This window comes from Martes martes (genome assembly GCF_963455335.1).
Source record: "Martes martes genome assembly, chromosome: 15".
NCBI lineage: Eukaryota > Metazoa > Chordata > Mammalia > Carnivora > Mustelidae > Martes > Martes martes.
Window position 1 is genome coordinate 3944219 of NC_137903.1, and position 22625 is coordinate 3966843.

Sequence of the window (22625 nt, forward strand, 5' to 3'; positions counted from 1 at the left end):
TTAGAAAAGCACCAGTCACGTTGGGTTAATGCCCCTCCCTTAGGACATCACCTTAACTTACTTGCCTCCTTAAAAGCATGATCTCTGATCTACAGTCACGGGGGGGGGGGGGGGGGCGGGGGGGAGGGGCCTGGGGCTTCAACACATGAATTTGGGGGAGCACAGTTCAGCCTACATCCTCCCTTTCTGTTTCTTTCTCTCAGACGCAAACTTTGTCACTAAGCTTTCCTCCGTGAGCCCAATGTGGATTTGAGAAGGCCTAATCGTGGCTTCCTGATGTGATTGTTCTTTTACTTACTTCTGCTTCTCTACCTAGATTCTCTCTGCTGTCTCCTAGACTGGCGGCTTAGGGTGCAGGTTGACTAACATTTTTTTTTTTTTTTCTATAAAGAGCCATAGAGTGAAACTCTAGGCTCTGTGGCTGGTCTACTCCACAGCGGCACCGTGAAGACAGGCATAGACAATGCATAAGAAAATAAGCATGTCGGTATTGCAATAAAGCTTTACTCACAAAAACAGAGAGTGTGTTAGCTTTGGCGCACAGGACACCAATCCAGTGGGGACTTCTCCTGAAGATTTTGACTATGTGAATTAATACTTTGGGTAATGAAGAGTCATGTAAGTGTATCTGTTCTCTGTATCAAGAGTTCTTCTATGTTCTACTAGGGAGCTTTCTGCATGACAGCACAAATCACCAATTGTTTGACTACTGCCTATTAGGGAAAATGCACATTTTTAGCATTCCTTTGTTTCATCTATTAAAATTCCAACTGTGGGGCGCCTGGGTGGCTCTGGTTAAGCCTCTGCCTTCGCCTCAGGTCATAATCCCAGGGTTCTGGGATCGAGCCCCACATCGCATCGGGCTTTCTGCTCAGTGGGGAGCCTGCTTCCTCCTCTCTCTGCCTGCCTCTCTGCCTACTTGTGATCTCTGTCTGCCAAATAAATAAATAAAATATTAAAAAAAAATTCCAACTGCACTGTATGAATTATGGGGCATTGCTCTGAATTGTCCTTATTGAAGACAGTAATCCGTGTTTGCACGCTGGAGTCCCAACCAAGGACATTATTCCACCTGATGACAAGAAAAGGATCAGGGAAATACCCTGATATGGTCATTCCCATATGATCTCTGATCTCTGGGATGGGGACCTCTCTGACCTCCCTAATGTCCCTCTCCACCCATTACCTTAAGAGCAACTCCATGGATCCATAAAAGCTACAACCTACAGCAAAGAAGGAGGGAACACCCACATGTGTTTGTGGACATCTCGCCAGATTCCCCTTGCCTTCCCACGACTTACTCATACTTTGGTGGAGTTTTCAGACGCTCCCACCTCTAGACTTCACCTATCCACTCCATGACTATCATTTGAATTAAAACAATCAGCTTTCTTCCCCTTAGATGACCTTGGATCACCCACCAGAACCAGCTGTCCTTTGGGACCCTTTTCCAGCCATGGCTCCATACTACTTGCAGATCAGCTGGTGGGTTACAACCATCAGGTCAGCCAACTGGTGCCGGTTATTCGACATGTGAGGGTTTACGGTACTCTGGAGTCCATCCACTGTCCTTCATGGAAACAACACTGCAGAGTGAGAGGTTTATCAAGCTCCCTCAGTGCAGAGGTTCAGTGTTTTCCAGAAACAGCAAAGGCTTATGCTGTCGAGATAGGAGCTGACTACCCACCTGTGTCTTTTCCACGAATAGTGCAGGAAGTGTGAGTGATCATTAATTTGACCAGTGAGGTAATGTAGCCAAGACACAGCTGAGAGGGCTGCCTTTCTGACGAAGAACTCACACATCGGTAATGACCTTCTACTTCTGTCAAGCTCCGGCTATGTCAGTTACTAGCTGGGTGAATGCTTCAGGCACTAGTTAAACCGAGAGTGATTTCATAGCCGACCTACCCTCTTCCAGGAGGTACAGTCAAGGGTGAGCAGAGAGAGACGCCTCTTCCAACATCTCCTCCTGCCACTCTGAGAACAGGAAGTGAGGGATAAGCAGTCCGGTGACTCATCCTAACTCTTCTTACATTTGAGCATCATCCACGGGAATACAGGTCTCTAAGGACCCACCCGCAAGTGTGCTGGAGTTGTAATGTTGGAACTCGGCCATCTACTGACATTTGTAACAAAACACTCAATTATACCTTTGCTATAATCTTTCATTTTGATTAGGCACATACAGGAAGGAAACTCTTGATTTTCTCTGACTAAGGAAATCGAAAGCTAACAGCCTCAGAGGGAGGAGTCTCTACATTGTGCTGCAACTTCTCCATCCAGGGGCAGCACCGTGTGAGGAAACCCCCGCCCATCGAGTTTTCTGGGACTCTACTTAGCGCCATCTGCACTTGCTAGCTTTCCAAATACCTCTTTTCCCTCCGGCCTCCCAGAGGTCATCACACCCTGCAGTTCATCCTCTGAAGCCTTTGTCGACTTATCTTCCTCCTCAAACAACATAAGCAGAGATTCCTGAGTTTCTGAAGAAGACTTCAGGATCCAGACTTGTGGAGATTTTCAGCAAGGTGAGGCTTGTGGCTTTCTGCAGACAGCTGTGGGCACCTGCTGGCTGAACACAAAACAACTGGGGAGTGGGCAGCGGTTAGTGTATGAAGAATTGGGGTAGGGGGTGCTGGTATCAACTATAGTTGGGGACGTGAAAACATTAGTAGCTGGATTGTAATCCTTTACTACCTAGACAAGGAACAGGCATGTTTATCCCACCACAGCTGACACCTGAACAAAGGGAGGTGCCTTTTGACTGTGGAAAACTTTAAAATTTATTCTGCAGGTGACTATTGGCACCAGTTACATTAGAAAAAGGGTCTGGTTTTCTTCCCTCAGTGGTGTTCAGGAAGTTCTTGGTAGCCGTGGTAGAGTTCTGGGCAGAAGTCAAGTTAGGGGCACAAGGAAACTATCAGAACATAATAATAAGTAAAAAAAAATACATCTGGATTTAAAGCTGCATTGTGGGGGCACCTGGGTGGCTCAGTGGGTTAAGCCTCTGCTTTCAGCTTGGGTCATGATCCCGGGGTTCTGGGATCGAGCCCCGCAGCGGTATCTCTGCTCTGCGGGGAGCCTGCTTCCTCCTCTCTCTCTGCCTGCCTCTCTGCCTACTTGTGATCTCTGTTAAATAAATAAATAAAATCTTTAAAAAAAAAAAAGCTGCATTGTGGTCTTACCCTGATTTTAGAAAACACTCACACACACACATATACATGCACAGAGCAGAAAAAGTTTCACTTCCCCAGACAGTTATGCAAAAACATGTTTACCTCTCGTAAGGCAGTTTAATTTTTATATTATACTCCAGATTGCACCACCAGAGCTGTTTTTCCAGTTCCTTTTAGCATTACTGTCTGCCTTCCTAAAAATTACTGATTTTTTTCCTAGTGGCAAAGTGTAGGGGAGAGAGGAGGAGAGTTAGCTACAAACAGAGTTTCAGAACCGTTGAGCGACTGTCTGTACGGCCTGTATAACAGTATTTCCTATGTGCTTGATCAGAGTGTGAGATTTTTAATGCTGATTTTGGAATCCTATGTATGTTACATAAACTTGGTGATTATGCTTATTAATAATGTCAGTCCTATTTCCCAAGTCTCTACTGAATTTTTTACCTTGTTTATTTAGTAATTAAGAGATATGTTAAAATCTCCTACCATAGGGGCTTCTGAGTGGCTCCATGGGTTAAAGCCTCTGCCCTCAGCTCAGGTCATGATCTCAGGGTCCTGGGATCGAGCCCCGCATCGGGCTCTCTGCTCTGTGGGGACCCTGCTTCCCTCTCTCTCTCTGCCTGCCTCTCTGCCTACTTTTGATCTCTGTCAAATAAATAAATAAAATCTTTTAAAAAAAAAGCTCCTACCATTAAATTGTGAGGTTTTTGTCCTGTAGTTCTCCCAAATTTATATATACAATAACACAATGTACATTACATACGTAATTATGTGTAGATATACTCATGTATATAAAAGTGTGTGTGGATGTGTGAGGAGAAACATGCTACATAATACTACAAATGCAATTTCTGTATTATAATATGTCAATCACGTTATAAGATACAATATGTAATATTTGCAGCATCATAAAGGAATATAAAGTAGCAATAATATATATTTACTATTAGCAGGTAAATGTATAATGACAACTATTTTGTTTCCCTAGGAGGTCGGCCTTTATGGTTGTGTTGCACTCTGGGGATACTTTTCATCTTCAGGTCTATTTCAAGCAACACTAGTATAGATAAACTGGTTTTCTTTTAGTTACTTTTTGCATGATAAAGTATTTTTCTTTCATTTTCCCACCTTTAAGTGATCTTTTGTTAACACTCTATGGGCAGATTGCATAAATGCATTTTCCCCCACAAATGCAATTTGACTAAATTTGTCACTTACCTGGGTAGGCCATTTATGGATATGCTGTCTCTCTTGTCTTCGGTCAGGGCTGTATTCATGCGGAAGGCCTAGGCACACCGATAAGGCTCGGTTCCTGCTCTTACTTACCTTTGGGCTTGCGGTATTTCTTGGCTCTATGTGTTATTTTTGGTGTCGAATATTTCCTCCAATAGATGTCGCTGTATAGGACTTTATCTTCTAAACTACCAAGGCCTTGAATATCAGAGAATTGTTTCTGAGGCCCTCACATTTAATATGATTTTGGCTGGCTTAAAATTCACCTCTTAAAATTATTTTGCCCTCAAGATATGTAGACAGTACCTCTTCTGATACCCTCGGGGCTACATATGTTTTGAAATTCAGAATTGGGGCATTTTAGAAAGGAAAGGCTATTTAACACACCTACTTTAAATACTGTAATACTAGACACCATAGTGGGATTTGGATCATTACTCTAAAATCAAACACACTTATAAATAAATAAATAAATAAATAAATATACATATATATACATACATATATATATATATATATATATATATTTTTTTTTTTAAGAGAGAGATCACAAGCAGGCAGAGGCAGGTAGAGAGAGAGGAGGAAGCAGGCTCCCCGCTGTGCAGAGAGCCCTATGTGGGGCTCGATCCCAGGACCCTGAGACCATGATCTGAGCCGAAGGCAGAGGCTTAACCCACTGAGCCACCCAGGTGCCCCGAACACACTAATATTTTAGCAGTAAAACTTAGGAATGTTCACAGTTAAGTGGAATGAATAAAGATTAAACATAGCCTCCTGTCACCTTATATCTGGTTTTATTTTGCAAATAAATTATGTTGTCACACACACACACACACACACACAGAACACAAAAATTTCATTTTAAAAACTACTTGATTTTGAAATAGATAATGGAATTTGGATGAGTACTACGTGAAAATTGACCTTATTTTCCTGTGCTGGGGCAGCTTTGCTTTGAGCATCAGTTTCAATCTCATCCTTGAGTCTTTACAGGTGACCCACTCTTTATCTCTGGAAGCTTTCAGAGTTTTTAACTTTGTTTTTAATAATCTCCAATTCCCCCATAATATATCTTGAGGTTTTATCCTTCACTCTATGGGACTGATGAATCTGGAAATGCTCACATTCTCTCAAGGAGGAATAAATCTTAGCCCTGGGAATTTGAACATGATAATTATACAAAAATCACACAAACACGCTGTCCCTAAATGAAAAGAATTTATGACTTTGAACAGAAAATGGGAATCCCTACCATGAACTGAGTGCCACGGAGGAAGTACATAAGGTGATAAAGAGGCCCCGAGGAGTGACACCCAGGCCCGAAAGGGGACTGGTGGTTTTCAGAAGACAAAGCCTCAGTGGTGTCTTGAAGCTGCAAGGAGGTGGTGGGAGAAGGAAAAGTGAGACTGGCTCTCTGGGAAGCAGGGAGGGAATTAGCAAAGTCATGAAACTTGGAAAGACAAGGTGTATTGTATATTTCTGAAACATATGACATACAAAATACAGAAGATACAGATGTAAAAATGATGCAGATTATTCAAGGCTTTCCAAGCTCGGCTAAAAAGCAAGAAATTTTTCAAAACCAAAATGGGGAACTATTGGAGGACGTCAAGTGGGGTAGAAATGTGGCTCCATAGAGGGAGAGCTGGCTCTCCAAAAAAAACTAATAAGAGGAATTCAGCCTAGAAGGGTAAAATCAAGCAACTGTTGAATTAACTTCAGGTAATAAGTGCTGGGTTCCTGCTCTAGCAAGAAAGTAGAACTCCAGCAAAACAACTACTAAGTAGTCCTGGTCTATTAGGACTGTGATTCTGCACGAGAGAGCAGGGGGCCAGGGCACAGAGGACACAGAGAACACGGCCCCAGCCCCAGGGAGAGAGGATGTGAGAAGGGCTGACTAGGGGAGAGTCAGGTGTTCTGGGCAGATACCCAGTGCGGAACGGGGGGGGAAGACGGTCACTGGGAGCGAGAGGCTGCAGAGTCAGGAGCCAGCCGGCAGACATCCAGGGGCAGACTGCAGCCCCGACACGGGATGGCAGGAGGCAGCGGGGACTCTGAACCCCTACAGCCCACACTCCACACAGGGCATCAACTGCCTCTTTCCAGACCTCCTGCCACCACACCCACCCCCAACCCAACCCGACTCAACTATCATTACTAAAAGGAAAGAATTTCTTAGAAGTCCCGAATATAGCAGTTCTCAACCCATTTCCCACAGTGACACACCTGGAAATTAAGTTCCTCTTTGTCACACACACGCAAGGACGACACCTTGGCATGGGTGCCTCCCTCACATAGACACAAACGAACTTCTAAATCATCCGGATGAAGGTATAACGCCGTACGGTATTTTTCTCTTTCAGGCTCAGCCACACCCGGAGAGATGGGGAGTGAGTACAAGAGGATTATTCTGCTGAAGGGACTGGAGGTCATCAACGAGTACCAGTTCAGCATAGTCAAGTCCCTGCTGGCCCGCGATCTGAGACTCACCACAAAGATGCAAGAAGAATATAACAAGGTCCAGATTGCTGACCTGATGGAAAAGAAGTTCCCAGGGCCTGCCTGTGTGGACAAGCTAGTGAATCTGTTCAAAGACATTGAAGGGCTTGGAGACATTGTTAAAACTCTTAAAAATGAGAAGAAAAAAGGTAATGGACAGGAGCCCTCACTGTTAGGGTCCGGGCCCCCCACATCGGAGGGAGCCCTGGAATTGGCACATTTGAGTCTTCCCTTTCCCAGTTTCCAACTGGGTAGCTGAGATGAGGTAGCCCTTCAGACACCAACAAGTTGACGGTTTAGACAATTCCTTTACTATAAAGAGGCCCACTATACTTTACAGGGTGTATTTTGGGGGTGTGGGTGAAGAAAAAAGCAGAAAAAGTTGATGAGAAAGGCAGAGGTTTCTACATATTACAAAGGTTGAAGAGGGACAAGGAAAAATTAAGAAAAATCGTAAGATTTAAAAATTCTTCATTCAGTCCATATGGTGCTCTATTACATTATTTACTCTGTCATTACTTATGTTCTTTAGCAAGAAACATGACTAAAAGTTACCCAAAGTTATGAAACATGACTAAAACTTTCTTGCTAAAGAACATAACTTTTTTTTAAGAGAACATAACTTTTTTTTAAAAGAAAAAACTAATTCTCAGAGATGTGAAGAATTTGCCTCCTCTAAAATCACTGGATCCTAAAAACATTTTAAAATGTTAAGTCCAGTATCACCAACTTGTCATATCACCAATTAGATCAGATTTTCCTTCTCTGGTTTCTGTAATTCAAAAAGACCTTCCATAGGAGTTAACCCACCACATGCATCATGAAAACTGCAGATTCTTTTTTTTTTTTTTCAAGATTTTATGTATTTATTTGACAATGAGAGAGAGAGCAAAGCAGGGAAAGGAGCAGAGGGAGAAGCGGGCTTCCCGCTGAGCAGGGAACCTGTTGAGGGGCTGGATCTCAGGACCCTGGGACCATGACCTGAGCCAAAGACAGACGCTTAACCGACTGAGCCACCCAGGTGTCCTAAAACTACAGATTCTTAAAAAAGAACATATAGGATAAGTGGGTGGGAAAAGGGTTTGGCTGAGGTACTTGGGAGTGCAGGGGATTGGAGGGGTGCGCTCATGTCCCTGGGGGAGAAGGGGAACTGGTCTTGTGAGTCCGCGCCTGTGCTCTGGTCGGCGGGCTGATGCAGGAGGGGAGCACACCAGCATTCCCAGACCCACAAACAGGAGCTGAGAGGACACAGTAATGGAAGTGCTATAGCTGCCCTAGACCAGCCCCTGGGATTCATCATGTTGTTTTTAACTGCTTCAGTTATGAGGCAAAGCAGAGTAAGAGGGAAAGAGCCCATGAAGAAAAGAAGGCAGGATCCACCCAGGACTGACGAATCCACATCTACCATGAATGAAGCTTCGGGATCAGTCCATGACACAGTTATATCCAAGGTAGGCTGGAGAAGGTCCTGCGGAAGAAGCTTCTTCTAGGCTCTATCACTTATTACCTTCTTATGTACGCCAAATGCTTTACTCATTCCTCAACCTGCAAATACAAGAATCGGGAAAAAGGGATCCCAGGAGCAGAGTGAAAATGAGGTTCAGAGTCAGCACGCCCATAGTTAGGATGTTTTGGAACTGTGTGCACATCACAAGTGTGTCTAAGTCCCCATGAAGGACATGTGGAGTCATGACCCCTCCTTACATGTGCACAAAATTGGAAGTCACACTAGGAGAGTAGCTTGCCAAGCCTGCTCAAAGAGACAAAAATTCAAACATAGATTTTATAAATTCCGGTACAGCATTCTTCCCAAGGATGAATAGAGTTCCCAGGCTCTTGTGTGAATCAATTATGTGTGTGGGCTGCCTGCTTTACCGTCATCTCTTAATGGGATTGAATCCATGTACCTCCTGGATTTCATGAACACAGGACTTTTGACATAATTAGAAACTAGTAATAAAAACTTGATTTGCTCAGTAGTAATGATGTGTTTCATCTAATATTGGAAACCATTAACCAGGGGTGAAACTTACTTTCAGAAAAAGAAAATCAGAACAACACAAGAAGATGAATCTGCGAGGACCCAGCCAACCCAGGAACAGAGTCAGCTTCCAGGACCTTCTGCAACCAGCACACAGTCAACTTGTAGCTACCCTCCGACTCTGCAGATGCCCCCACCGACCCCAGGCAGCAGTTCTGCAACTAAGGTACCATCTCCCTCTTCTCACTGCTTATACCCCTTCACAACATGCTACAGGACTCTCCATGAGCTTGAGAGACCTTCTCAGTAATTCTCTACTATGTATAAATTCCCTAAATACCAAAAACCACCCATTAGTTTACCAAATGCAGCCACTGAGATTTTGTTGTATTACACATCCTTTGCTACTTGCAAGGTATGCATTTTGACATAATTCCGAATCTCAAGAGGTCTACTGGCTTGGTCCAGTAGTAGGGGTGGGAAGTGGACAGACAATTGGAGATGAACATTAGAGGATGTTTATCCCTTGTGTTCTTCATTCAACCATTTCTTCTTGATTTACTGGCCATTCTTCTGGACTTGTGTCCTGCACGCGGTGCTCCTTCCCATGTTAGCTGTGTGAATACATGCTACTTCTGTGATTTGGAATTCATTGCTCCTATCTTTTCACTAGCCCAGGAACAGCTCCCTTCAGACACCAGCCTGACTGCTTTCCTCTGGCAAGACTTCCCCAATGCCTGATGACAATACATCACATCTTCCCACTGCTCCCTTTCATGGGTCCTTTTATCTTTCCTACCCAGCATTTGCAATTATTATATGAGTCTTAAGCTCTCTTTTCTTCCCGGACAATAACCTCAGAAACACAGGGCAAGGGTAGGCAGGTGAGTGCTACAAACATGCATCCCCTCCTCTGTATCCTGCCTCCGTGCCGCCATGACATGGCCCCTATGGATGCCAGCACTCAGATGTACAATGTCCATTCTGTGACAAGTGCACACCCAGCCTGAGGGATGGACAAAGTAGCATTGTAATCACTGTCCTCTAGTATAGTTTGTTACCTGGCCCCAAGCTTTCCCCGACCCAGGTTGTAGCCCGCCCCCAATACACACACATAGCAGTGGAGGGCAGACTCCCTATGGACAAGATTTCTCAAATTCTATCTTCTTATTCTTGCTGTTGTCAGCCCCTGTATCGCATACCCCCCTACAGTCTCTCCACATCTAACGTACGAGATGGAGCTAGACACTTGTGCCTGGGACCTTATCAAGTCATTGGAACCTCAGCCCCCCATTTTCTCTGCTATGACAATGACATAGGTACCCATCTTAGGACAACTCCACTTTGGCCATGCATGTTGGCTTGGAAAGGACACTTTCTATGTCCCCATCTGCCTATACAGGTGACATGGCCATTTCTTCACTACATAAGAATCCTCCTGCTGCCCTGAAACCACCTTGGAGCGCAGGGACCCCAGGGGGGCTCCTCCACCCCCTCAGGCTCTTACATCTATACACCCTAGAGCTGCCATTCCTCCTCTGGGGTCCAGCCACCTTCCCGGGACACCGGTAAAAAGGTGTCTGACTTTTCACTCTATGCTTCACTAGGTGAGCAGGAAAGTCTTGCTGTGGCTCATCATGGGGTGTCCCAAGGATTTTCTCTAAGGTGTGGGCTCTGTTTGTTCTGTTGCCTCAAAACAAGACCCATACCAATATTGCCCTTGAGACCTGCTGCTCTGTCTCTCCTGAAGCAAACAGCTCAGACCATGTTCTCTGCTGAATTGGACAGGGAGATGAGGGAAGTAAGTTCTGGGAAAATGACCAGTTATGATTTTTAAACATTGTCCAATCAGAAAGTATATTTCAGCATCCAAATCTATTATTCAGATAGAAGTTTTCAGTATAAATAATTTTGGGAGAAGCTTCCAAAAGTTCTTCTCCATGAATTTAAATTACTACATGTGGCAGAAATAGAGAAGCTTCTTTTTTAATTTAAATTTGATTAGCCAACGTTTCCAACCTCATTACTTTCATGTGTAGACTTCAACAGTTCATCAATTGTACCTAACAACAAGTACTCATCACATCTCATGCCTTCCTTCATGCCCATCACCCAGTGCTCCCCATCCCTCCACCCACCTCCTTTACAGCAACCCTCAGTTTCTTTCCTATAGTTAACAGCATCTCATGGTTTGATTCCCTCTCTACTTTTTTCCCATTCCATTACCCACCCCCCTTCCACTATGGTCATCTGTGCTGTTTCCTGTATCCCACATATGAATGAAACCATATGATACTTGCCCTTTTTTGATTGACTTATTTTGTTCAGCATAATACCCACCCATTCCATCCATTTTGATGTAAACGTTAAGAATTCATCCTTTGTGATGGCTGAATAATATTCCATTGTATATATCTATGCCACATCTTCTTTATCCATTTATCTGTTGATGGATATCTTGGCTCTTTCCACAGGTTGGCTATTGTGGATATTGTTTCTATAAACATTGGGGTGCAGGTTCCCCTACAGATCACTACATTTGTATCGTTGGGGTGAACACCTAGGAGTGCAATTGCTGGGTCATAGGGTAGCTCTATTTTCAACTTCTGGAGGAACCTCCAGACTGTTTTCCAGAGTGGCTGCACCAGCTTGCATTCCCCTCAACAGTGCACGAGGGTTTCCCTTTCTTCACATCCTCACCAACACTTGTTTCCTGACTTGTTAATTTTAGCCATTTGCACTGGTATGAGGTAATATCTCTTTGGGGTTTTATTTGTATTAGGAAAGCATTTCTCATGCATCGAGAGGGTCACACACACAGCATGAAAAATTTGCGGATCTCAGTGGAAATACAAGCTCCCTGCATAGACATGAAGTGCTAATGACAATCTTGACACATCGTTGTATTGAAAATTTAGTGACTGGATTCTAGAAATTGTGCTTCCTGTATGTGAACTCATCTTTCTTTGATGGGCCACTTAGCATTTGTCACTCGGATGCTATTGCTAGTCCCGATTCACCAATGGGAAAAATGAGGATTGTAGAGGTTCACAGCTTTCTGCAAGGGCCACCCAGGCAGTGAATGTCAAAACTCAACACTTGAACACTTAGTGGTCACGACTGAGCCCATGGTAGGTGGGTGGGTGTTACAATATTTTTGAAGTTATTTTTTTAAATTGATGAATAGACAGGGGCATGTATGGACATTGTTTCCATAGCCCAGGCTCTGAACGCCTTCTAATGAGGAAAGAGGTCTTGATGGCATGGGGGAAAGGCTGGTTGTGGATAGTGGATGGTCTGAGGTTTTTCTAATCAGGAAGCTGCATGGAAGAGGAAGCTATTTCCAAGAGCTCCCTCACCCACAGCTTCATCAACTAGTGACGCCTTATGAATTAGACAAATGAATCCTAAAAGTGGCAGAAATGTGGCAAACTTATATTAGATGCAGAATAGTACAAAAGGGCTTTCATTAGTAAAAGTAATGGTAGTCAAGGGCAAAGATTTTACTGACACTTCCTGCACTTGCTAAACAATTATGAAAACCCAGGTCCTGGGAACGGCCTGGGTGAATTCCTGCATCAGCCTTGTGTTGTTGAGATCTCTGAGGGATTTGGTTGCTTGGTCAGGATCCTGCCTCTAGAATTATGAATCCAAGGGACTCTTTCTGGGATGATAAACAAAGCATCTAAATGGAGGAAGTTGGGATGTTCTAGACCCAAAGAACAGGGGATGGAAACCAATATGCTTATCTACAACAGGTGCAAGGAGATAAAGACCTGGCTAATAAAACATCCTTCACCCCAGCCGATGTTCTTCTGAGACCTGCTTCCTTAGAACCTGGGAGGACTTTCTATCAGTCCATGAATCCAGTGTTCTCCTGAGGAAGAGGCATAGGCCAGTCTGCAGCAGAAGTAGGACAGAATTCCACAACAGAGCAATGAAATTTGAATTATCTGACTTGTTAAAATTTGCAGAGTAACATTGGTAATCCTTGTCGGTGTCTGAGCTGGGGGGGGACGTTGGAGATATCTGCCTATGTGCTTTAATTCCAGAGTGAAGATCCTGGTCTGCGTTAGGCAGAGAAGGGGAGAGACAGACAGAAAGAGAAGGAGGGAACGTGAGGGAGGGAGAGACAGGAACAGAGAGAGAGAGAGAGATGTTCTGGGTTATCTGATACTGAAAACCATTAACCAGGAGGGAAAAATCTACTTTCAGAAAAAGAAAATGAAAACCATACAAAATAATGAATCTGCGAGGACCCAGCCAACCCAGGGACAGAGTCAGCCTCCAGGACCTTCTGCAACCAGCACACAGTCAACTTGTAGCTACCCTCCGACTCCGCAGATGCCCGCACCAACCCCAGGCAGCAGTTCCACAACCAAGGTACCACCACCCTCTTCCCACCACCTGTACCCCTCCACAACATGCTACAAGACTCACCATGACCTTGAGAGACCTTCTCAGTACTTCTGTACTGTGTATAAATTCCCTAAATAACAATAACTACTCATTAGTTTATCAAATGCAGACACTGAGATTTTGTTGTATTACTCATCCTTTGCTACTTGCAAGGTATGCATTTTGACATAATTCCTCATCTCAGGAGGTCTACCAGCTTGGTCCAGGAGTAGGGGTGGGAAGTGGACAGACAATTGGAGAAGAACATAAGAGAATAGTTTTTTAAAGTGATTGTTATGTTGGTTAACCAACATAGAGTACATCATTAGTTTTTGATACACTGTTAAGTGATTCATTTGTTGTGTAAAAAACCTAGTGCTTACCCCAACAGGAGCCCTCCTTAATGTCCCCTACATGGCCTTCCATTCATCTCTTTCTTCTTGACTTACTGACCCCTCTTCTGGATCCATGTCCGGCCTTCGGTGCTCCCTGCCGTGTCAGCTGTGTGAATATATGCTATTTCTGTGATTTGGAATTCATTGCTCCTATCTTTACACGGGCCAAGTGACACCCCCTTCAGACACCAGCCTGACTGCTTTCCTCCGGCAAGTCCACTCCGACACCCCAACCACAATACATCACTTCTTCTCACTTCTCCCTTTCATGGGTCCCTTTATTTTCCCTCCCTCCACTTTCAGCCACTATAATGAGCCTATGTTCTCCTTTCTTCCGGGACAAAAACCCCAGATTGGCTGTATAAGAGTTGATAGAGAAAGACAAGTGGAGATATGAGTGAATCAACTCCTTCATGGTGCCTCTGTGGCACCATGACTTGGACTTAGAGGCTGCCAGAGATCTAGGGTACAATGTCCATTCTGTGGTGAACACACAGACAACCTGAGGGATGACAACGCAGCATATTACTCACCGTCTGTCCTCTAGTATTGTATGGTCCCCCACCCAAGTGCCCCCTGACCCAGACTATAACCCGTCCCCAACACACACACATAGCAGTTGAGAACAGACTCTCTAGGGACAAGGTTTCTCTCAAGTTCGCTCTTCTTATTCTTCCTGATGTCAGCATCCATAACTCATATTCCCTCCACAGTCTTTCTGAGGCACATTTGTGGGATGAGGCTAGCAACCAGTGCCCGTTGGCCTCCAGGCCAGGGGGCAATGCCTGACACCTTATCTGGTCCTTGAAACTTCAGCCCCCATCTCTCTGCTATGACAATGGCATAGCTGTCCATTTCAGGAAAACTCCACTTTGGCCATGCATACTGGATTAGAAGTGACACTTTCTATGTCCCCATCTGCCTGTACAGGTGACATGGTCATATCTTCTCACATAAGAATCCTTCTGCTGCCCTGAAACATCCTTGGAGAACAGGGACCTCATTGAGTCTCCTCCACCCCCTCAGCCTCTTACACCTACACACCCCTGAGCTGCCATTCCTCTTCTGGGATCCGGCCACCTGCAAGGGACAACTGTAAAAAGCGTGTCTGACTGTTCACTCTATGCTTCATTAGGTGACCGGGAAAGCCTTGCTCTGGCTCATCACGGGGTGTCCCAAGGATTTTCTTTAAGGTGTGGGCTCTGTTTGTTCTGTTGCCTTAAAAGCAGACACAAACTAATATTACCTTTGAGACCTGTTGGTATGACTCTCCTGAAGCAAACAGCTCAGACCATCCTGTGTGCCAAAGGGGTCAGAGAGATGAGGGAAGTAATCTCTGAGAAAATAATCAGTTATGATTTTTAAACATATCCAATCATAAAGAATATTTAAGCATCCAAATCTTGCTATTAAGATAGAAGCATTCAATTTAACTGACTTTGGGAGAAGCTCACAATATTCTCACAAAGAGTTTAAAAGACTGCATGTGGCAGAAAGAAATAGAGCAGCTTCTTTAGTAAAGCAGTCCCCATGCCATCGAGAGGGTCACACACACAGGCTGAAACATGTGCACATCAGAGTGGAAATACAAGCTCCCTGCACAGACATGAAATGCTAATAACAGTAACGACATTTCTGTGTATCGAACATTTAGGGACTGGATTCTGAAGTCCGTGTGCTTCGTGTATGTGGCCCCATCCTTCCTCATAAAACCACTTGTCATGTGTCACTCAGACACTATTGCTAGTCCCTCTTCACCAATGAGAAAAGTGAGGTTTGCAAAGGTTCACAGCTTTCTGCAAGGGTCACCCCAAGAGTGAAATTCAGAATTCTACACTTGAACACTTATTGGGAACTGAGTACATGGTAGGTGTGTGGATGTTATAATGTTTTTTAACTTGTGTTTTTTAAATTGATGAATAGACGCTGTCATGGTTGGATGTTGTTTCCAGAGCCCAGGCTCTGAACGCCTTCTACTGAAGAACGAGGTTCAGGGAGGTGGGGCAGGGGGTCCGCGTTTGCTCTAATCAGGAAGCTTAACGGAAGAGGAAGCTATTTCCAAGAGCTCCCTCACCCACAGCTTCATCAACAAGTGACGCCTTATGAATTAGACAAGTGAATCCCAGAAGTGGCAGAATGTGGCAAACTTACATTGGACGTAGAATGGTACAAAAGGGCTTTCATTAGCAAAAATAGTGGTAGTCAAGAGCAAAGATTTTACTGACACTTCCTGCACTTGCTAAACAATTATGAAAACCCAGGTCCTGGGAACAGCCTGAGTGAATTCCTGCATCAACCTTGTGTTGTTGAGATCTCTGAGGGATTTGGTTGCTTGGTCAGGATCCTGCCTCTAGAAATATGAATCCGAGGGAATCTCTTGGGATGATTAAAAAAAAAAAAAAAGCATCCAAATGGATGAAGATGGGGTTTTCTAGACCCAAAGAACAGGGGATGGAAACCAATATGCTTATCTACAACAGGTGCAAGGAGATAAAGACCTGGCTAATAAAACATCCTTCACCCCAGCCGATGTTCTTCTGAGACCTGCTTCCCTTAGAACCTGGGAGGACTTTCTATCAGTCCATGAATCCAGTGTTCTCCTGAGGAAGAGGCCTAGGCCAGTCTGCAGCAGAAGTAGAACATAATTCCACAACAGAGCAATGAAATTTGAATTATCTGACTTGTTAAAATTTGCAGAGTGACATTGGTAATCTTTGTCGGTGTCTGAGCTGGGGGGGGACGTTGGAGATATCTGCCTATGTGCTTTAATTCCAGAGTGAAGATCCTGGTCTGCACTAGGCAGAGAAGGGGAGAGACAGAAAGAGAAGGAGGGAACGTGAGGGAGGGAGAGACAGGAACAGAGGGAGAGAGAGAGATGTTCTGATTTATCTGATACTGAAAACCATTAAGCATGGGGGAAAAAATCCACTTTCAGAAAAAGAAAATGGAAACCACACAAAATAATGAATCTGCGAGGACCCAGCCAACCCAGGGACAGAGTCAGCCTCCAGGACCTTCTGCAACCAGCACACAGTCAACTTGTAGCTACCCTCCGACTCCGCAGATGCCCGCACCAACCCCAGGCAGCAGTTCCACAACCAAGGTACCACCACCCTCTTCCCACCACCTGTACCCCTCCACAACATGCTACAAGACTCACCATGACCTTGAGAGACCTTCTCAGACAATTGGAGATGAGTATAAGAGGATGTTTATCCCCTAAATTCTCCATTCAACCATTCCTCTTAGCGTACTGACCACTATTCTGAATTCATGTCCAGCCTTCAGTGCTCCCTCCCATGTCAGCTGTGTGACCACATGCTATTTCTGAGATTTGGAATTCATTCTTCCTATCTTTTTACTGGCCCAGAGACACCCACTCTTTAGACACCAGCCTGACTGCTTTCCTCTGGCAAGCCTTCCCTGAGGCCCTGATGACAATATATCACATCTTCCCACGGCTCCCTTTCATGAATCCCTTTATTTTTCCTGCCCAGCTTTTGAAAATATTATAATGAGCCTGTGCTCTCCTTTCATCTTGGACAATAACCTCGGATGATAGGGAAAGGCAGGTGGAGACGTGAGAGCATCACTTCTTTCCTGGCCTGCCTGTGTGCTGCCCTGACATGGCCCCAGTGGCTGCCAGCACTCAGGGGTACAATGCCCATTCTGTGTCGAATACATAGGCAACCTAAAGGATGGGCACAGCAGCATATCGATCACTGACCTCTAGTATGATTTATTATCCCTCCCAAGCTGTCCCCTGACCCAGGCTGTACCTTGCCCCCAGTACACACATAGCAGCTAAAGGCAGCTTCCTATGGACACAGTTTCTCAACTTCTGTCTTCTTTTTCTTTTTTTAAGATTTTATGTATTTATTTGAGAGAGAGTGTGTTAAGAAGTGGGAACAACAGGGGTAAAGGGAGATGCAGTCTCCCCACTGAACAGGGACCATGTAGGGGCTCAATCCCAGGACCCTGGGATCATGAACTAAGCCAAAGGTTTATCCTTAACTGCCTAAGACACCCAGGTGTCCCTCAAGTCTGTCTTCTTAATCCTGCTGTTGTCAGCACCCATAACTCATATTCCCTCCACAGTATCTCCGAGACTCATTTATGGGATGGAGCTAGTAACCCGTGCCTGTTTGTCTCCAGGCCAGGCGGCCATGCCTGCGACCGTATCTGGTTGTTGGCATCTCCCCCCTGTTTCTCTGGTATGACAGTGACATAGGCCTCCTTCTCAGGACAACTCTAATCTCGCCATGCATACTGGCTTGGAAGAGATACTTTCTATGTCCCCATCTGCCTGTACAGGTGACATGGTCATTTCTTCTCACATATGAATACTTCTGCTGCCTTGAAACATCCTTGGAGCACAGAAACCCCAGGGAGGCTCCTCCACCCTCTCACCCTCTTAAATCTACACACCCCTGACCTGTCATCCCTCCTCTGGGATCTGGCCACCTGCATGGTATGCTTCAAAAAAGGGTCCTTCTCTTCACTCTGTGCTTCACTAGGGGAGCGGGAAAGCCTTGCTCTGGCTCGTCATGGGGTCTCCCAAGGATTTCCTCCACGGTGTGGGCTCTGTTTGTTCTGTTGCCTTAAAAGCAGACACCGACTAATATTACCCTTGAGACCTATTGGTATGACTCTCCTGAAGCAAACAGCTTTGGACAGACCATCCTGTGTGCTGAATGGTTCATGGAGATAAGGGACATAATCTCTGGGAAAATGATCAGTTATGATTAAATATCATCCAATCAGAAAGTCTATGTCAGCATGCAAATGCTATTATTAAGATAGAAGCTATCAGTTTAACTGTTTTTTGAGAAAAGCTCACAAAGTCGGCTTCTAGAACCTTCAGCAACCAGCCCAGGCCCAAATGCAAGTCCTCCCTGCATTCCGCAGATGCTGCCAAAAACCCCACCAGCAGTTCCTTAATTAACCAAAGTATCCGGTGCCTGTTTCTAGTATTTTCCTTGTTACCTAATGACAAGGATCAACAGAACCGAGGAAGGGCTTCTTAGTAAGCCCCAACTGCATACAATTACTTCTTTATTTAAATCACTCATTTATTTACTTATTCACTGAGTGTATATTTTAAGATCCCACCTAAATTCAAATTCCAACTCTTAATATGGTCCCCCTCTGCATTAAAATAACCTAAGAGCCAGTGGACAGCTAATAATCCTTATTCCACATGGGATATAATTGGTCATTTGTTTGATTTTATTTTGGTGTTTTCCTCAATCCATAACAGAGACCACTTATTGTGGAAGAGAGTGTGGAAATACAGAGTCAAACAGAGCACTATCACCCATTCTTCCTCTCCCATTTTTATTACATAAATAATATTATCTTAGGAAATTTAAGAAATGGAGATACACAGACAAAAATAAGTAAAATTTTATTATCTGATCTCTCTTACATCATATGTCACATTTTGAAAATATTCGTTCTGATTTTACCCTTTGTTATGTATGCACAAAGAATATCATTTTGTCACATGACATATGTTTTTCTATAATCCAATTTGAGGAGTTTCTTTGTCACTTAATATGCTTTAAAGTGCTATTTAACTCAATGAATGTAGATTTAAATTCTTATTTTAATGTGTAAGAAAAATGACACGGTTATTCCATAAATTAGAAAAATAACTATTATTTGACTTTAGGTTATTTTCAGTATTTCTCAGACCTGCAATGAGCAAAAGAACACGTGTCCATCAGATATGCATGAGCCTCAGGGTAGATCCATAATAGTTTTCCAGGTCAAATTACAAGAAGCATTGCTGGTCTGTGATACAGCCAGCTTGTGGCTTTGTACTCAATCCTGGCACTTCTACCTTTGTCCTTGCCTTCATACTTCCTTTTACAGATCGATAATACCCTCTAATTCCAAGTGCTCTCCTGAAACTCTGACGTGATTCAGGCCACTCGGGAGACAGGATGTCAGCGAAATTCCCCGGACACTTGGCTTCTCCACTGACATGGACCTCCAGGTCCTGCCATGATTCCAACACAACAGTGTGGTACGGGGGGGCAATTATTCTCCTGCTTTACCCTTCTAAGTGCTTGGCTGAGACCCCTTTAGTAGGAGACAGATTAATAAGAGAAAAGCAAGCAGAAGTTTGTTATAATAAATATGCTTAACATATACCTGGGAGAAACCAGGGAAAAATTAGTAACTCCCTGAGGTAGCCGAAACTACCCGTCTTCAGCTAAAGACAAGAGAAAGGAAAGTGTGGAGGCCACTTAGGGAGGTTACCAGGAAAAGGGGATAAACAAGGGTGTTTGTTATGCAGATTTCAGTCAGTGGTTCTTCATCATAAGATTTTCTTGTGATTAGAGGTGTCCTTCTCTTCCTGGTGGAGAGAGGGACACTCGTATGAATGCATGTTCCTTACAGAAGGGCAATTTCTATTCTCTTTGTAGAGCTTTTCCTGAATCTGCTATTTTTCTAAATAATCAGTTCAATATAATTCTATGCCAAGGAAGCATATTTTCAGATGGCTCATTCTGCTACTCTTGAAGAGCCTGGAGCCAGGACATTTCCAAATTAGGAAAGTTCATGAGATTCTCCAGTACTTGTTTAATCTCGTTTTAGCACAGCACTTCTTGGAAAAGGGTTAGTGGTTTCTGTCTTTTATTGCGACATCTACTGGAATTGATTCCAGATGAAATCAGTGGTTTCTGACTAGTGCCCTTCCCACTGTCAGTGCTGTTAAGATGATTTATTTTCTTTCCTATTTATAGCTTACTGTGCTCATTAAAATGAGTTGATTAGTAAATTAAGATGATATATTCATCCTCATCTCTACAGGGAATCCCTTCATGACAACGTGGCTATTGCCCACTTCCTCTACATATGACAGAGCTCTCCTAGGAGAAATACATTTTATCTTGAGTTAATCACTTTTAGAGAAAAATATTATTCCTCTCAAACTCATAAAAGAATGAAAAAAAAATAAAATTATGTTTAACTCTTCTCCATATCTTTCATGGGCTACATCATACCAGGTCAGCTATTTCTGCCTAGCTCATTTTTCTCCCAAACCCATCCAATCAGGTATTTCTGGAGTCTCAAGATTGAGCGTAGGTGGTTCTCACTAGAAAGTGACTGTTTTCCCTTTCCTAATGGTGCCTCTTTTTGGTGTGTACTTCCAAGTAGAAACCAAGATTGAAGGTTGTACCCACAGAAGCTTCCATAGAAGAGGGTTTCCAGAAGGGTCCCAAGGAAGTGATGGTGTTGAAAGCAACAGAACCATTTACATATGATCTCATGGAAGCAGAGAAAAAGATGTTCCACGCCACCGTGGCTACTGAGAGCCAATTCTTCCAAGTAAAGGTTTTTCAAGTAAGCCTGAAGAATAAGTTCATCCCAAAGAATATCATCGCCATATCAGATTACTATGGTCGCAATGGGTTCCTGGAGCTGTATGATGCCGCTTGTGTGTCTGATGTCAATTCTGACCAAAAGATGGAAATCTCAAGCAGACTAATCCAAAATGCAAATGCAACTCCTAAAATCAATACTCTTTACTCACAAAAGCCAGGAACATTTGTGAGTGGGATATATCAGGTGCATAAGGTAAGCCCAACACCATTATTTTGTACTATTTCTTCTGCAACCCCAGAGTTTGAAGATCTGGATTTGCCAAGTAGAGTCTGGTTAACTTCTGAAATATACAAACTCAAGGGCCCACTGACCAGTGTAGTTGGGTAGAAGCTTTCCACTTCAGGATATGGGCCAGAAAAACTCTTCATGATCTGCTTCCCGAGGTAATGCCATGCAAACTCTACAGAAAGATATTTCCCAGAATCCTTGGCATTTATCAGATATAATGATCCGGTCATAAGTATCCTGGTCCAGTAGAGTGCAGACTTTCTATTAGTATACATATTCTTATGATTTTGTTTAAGTTCTGTTTCACCCATTTCAGTAGCAGCTTAAGTTAACTGTGAATAGTTATCCTCTCAAACTTGGATGCTAGTTGTGACAACCAGAGTAAAAAATAAAGAGATGAGTCCGCCCTAAAATGCAGCTGTTTCCAATAGTTAGCTCAGATTCTGATCATCTGAATCTTAAAGTACTCTTCTCTTCACAATCACTCATCAAAATATTGTTGGGCAACTGATTTTGGCATTATCTAATGGGAATTATGGATATTGAAAACACTAGAGAAGTCATGTTGTTTAATACTCAATTTATGGGGCACCTGGGTGGTTAAGCGTCCAACTTTTGATTTCAGCTCAGGTCATGATCTCAGGATTGTGAGATTGGGCCCCACATTGGGCTCCATGCTGAGTGTGGAGTATGCTTAAGATTCTCTCTCTCCCTCTCTGAGGGTCCCTCCCCCCCAAAAAAAATTTTTTTAAACTACTCAGTTTATTAATATGGTCAATAAAATTCATAATTTGGGTTTATTCTTAGAATTAGTGAAGGTATTTCTGTCTCAACACATGGAAATACTAAGTGGATCCAACCTTACTTTTCTATGGGAAGTTTTATTCCATATTCTATTAAAGGTGTCTTCTAGGGTGGCTCTTTCCTTCTACCCCTGTTCTTTCCTGTGCCTTCTGTGTAAGTGGCTGTGCACACAGGTGCATATGCAGAATTAGTGAGTAGTGAGTGAGAAGAAAACTATAACAATGGGACTAGATGATCTAGATTCAGGATTCGGGAAGAATTGGAGGAGTGAATAAATAGAGAATGGAGAAGAATTACAGAAATGACATAATCTGCTTAATGATGATTAGTGGCAATCCTCAGACTCATAAGGAGAATTCTCTGAACAAAATATTTTAAGCTATTTTTTACCCCTAATCCTGACCCCCAGATCATATTAACCTGTCAGAGACAAAAGTATACACCACACCCTGTGTTTCTCATAGATGTGGAAATCTGATCCAGTTCTCAGGAGAAGGGCATTGCTTTTCTTTTGTA

The 22625-nt window shown here is 43.7% G+C and overlaps 1 protein-coding gene across 1 annotated transcript in view; it reads left to right on the plus strand.

Annotated features, from left to right (window-relative positions):
• Positions 1-22625, plus strand: part of LOC308355592 (gamma-interferon-inducible protein 16-like) — a 57559-nt gene that overhangs the window by 33417 nt on the left and 1517 nt on the right. Inside the window, exons 8-13 of the mRNA XM_080823910.1 lie at positions 6770-7054; positions 8226-8356; positions 8945-9112; positions 13102-13269; positions 16615-16782; positions 20850-21269. Of these exons, the coding sequence (XP_080680036.1) occupies positions 6770-7054; positions 8226-8356; positions 8945-9112; positions 13102-13269; positions 16615-16782; positions 20850-21269 (1340 nt within the window). The remainder of the gene's footprint in view (positions 1-6769; positions 7055-8225; positions 8357-8944; positions 9113-13101; positions 13270-16614; positions 16783-20849; positions 21270-22625) is intronic.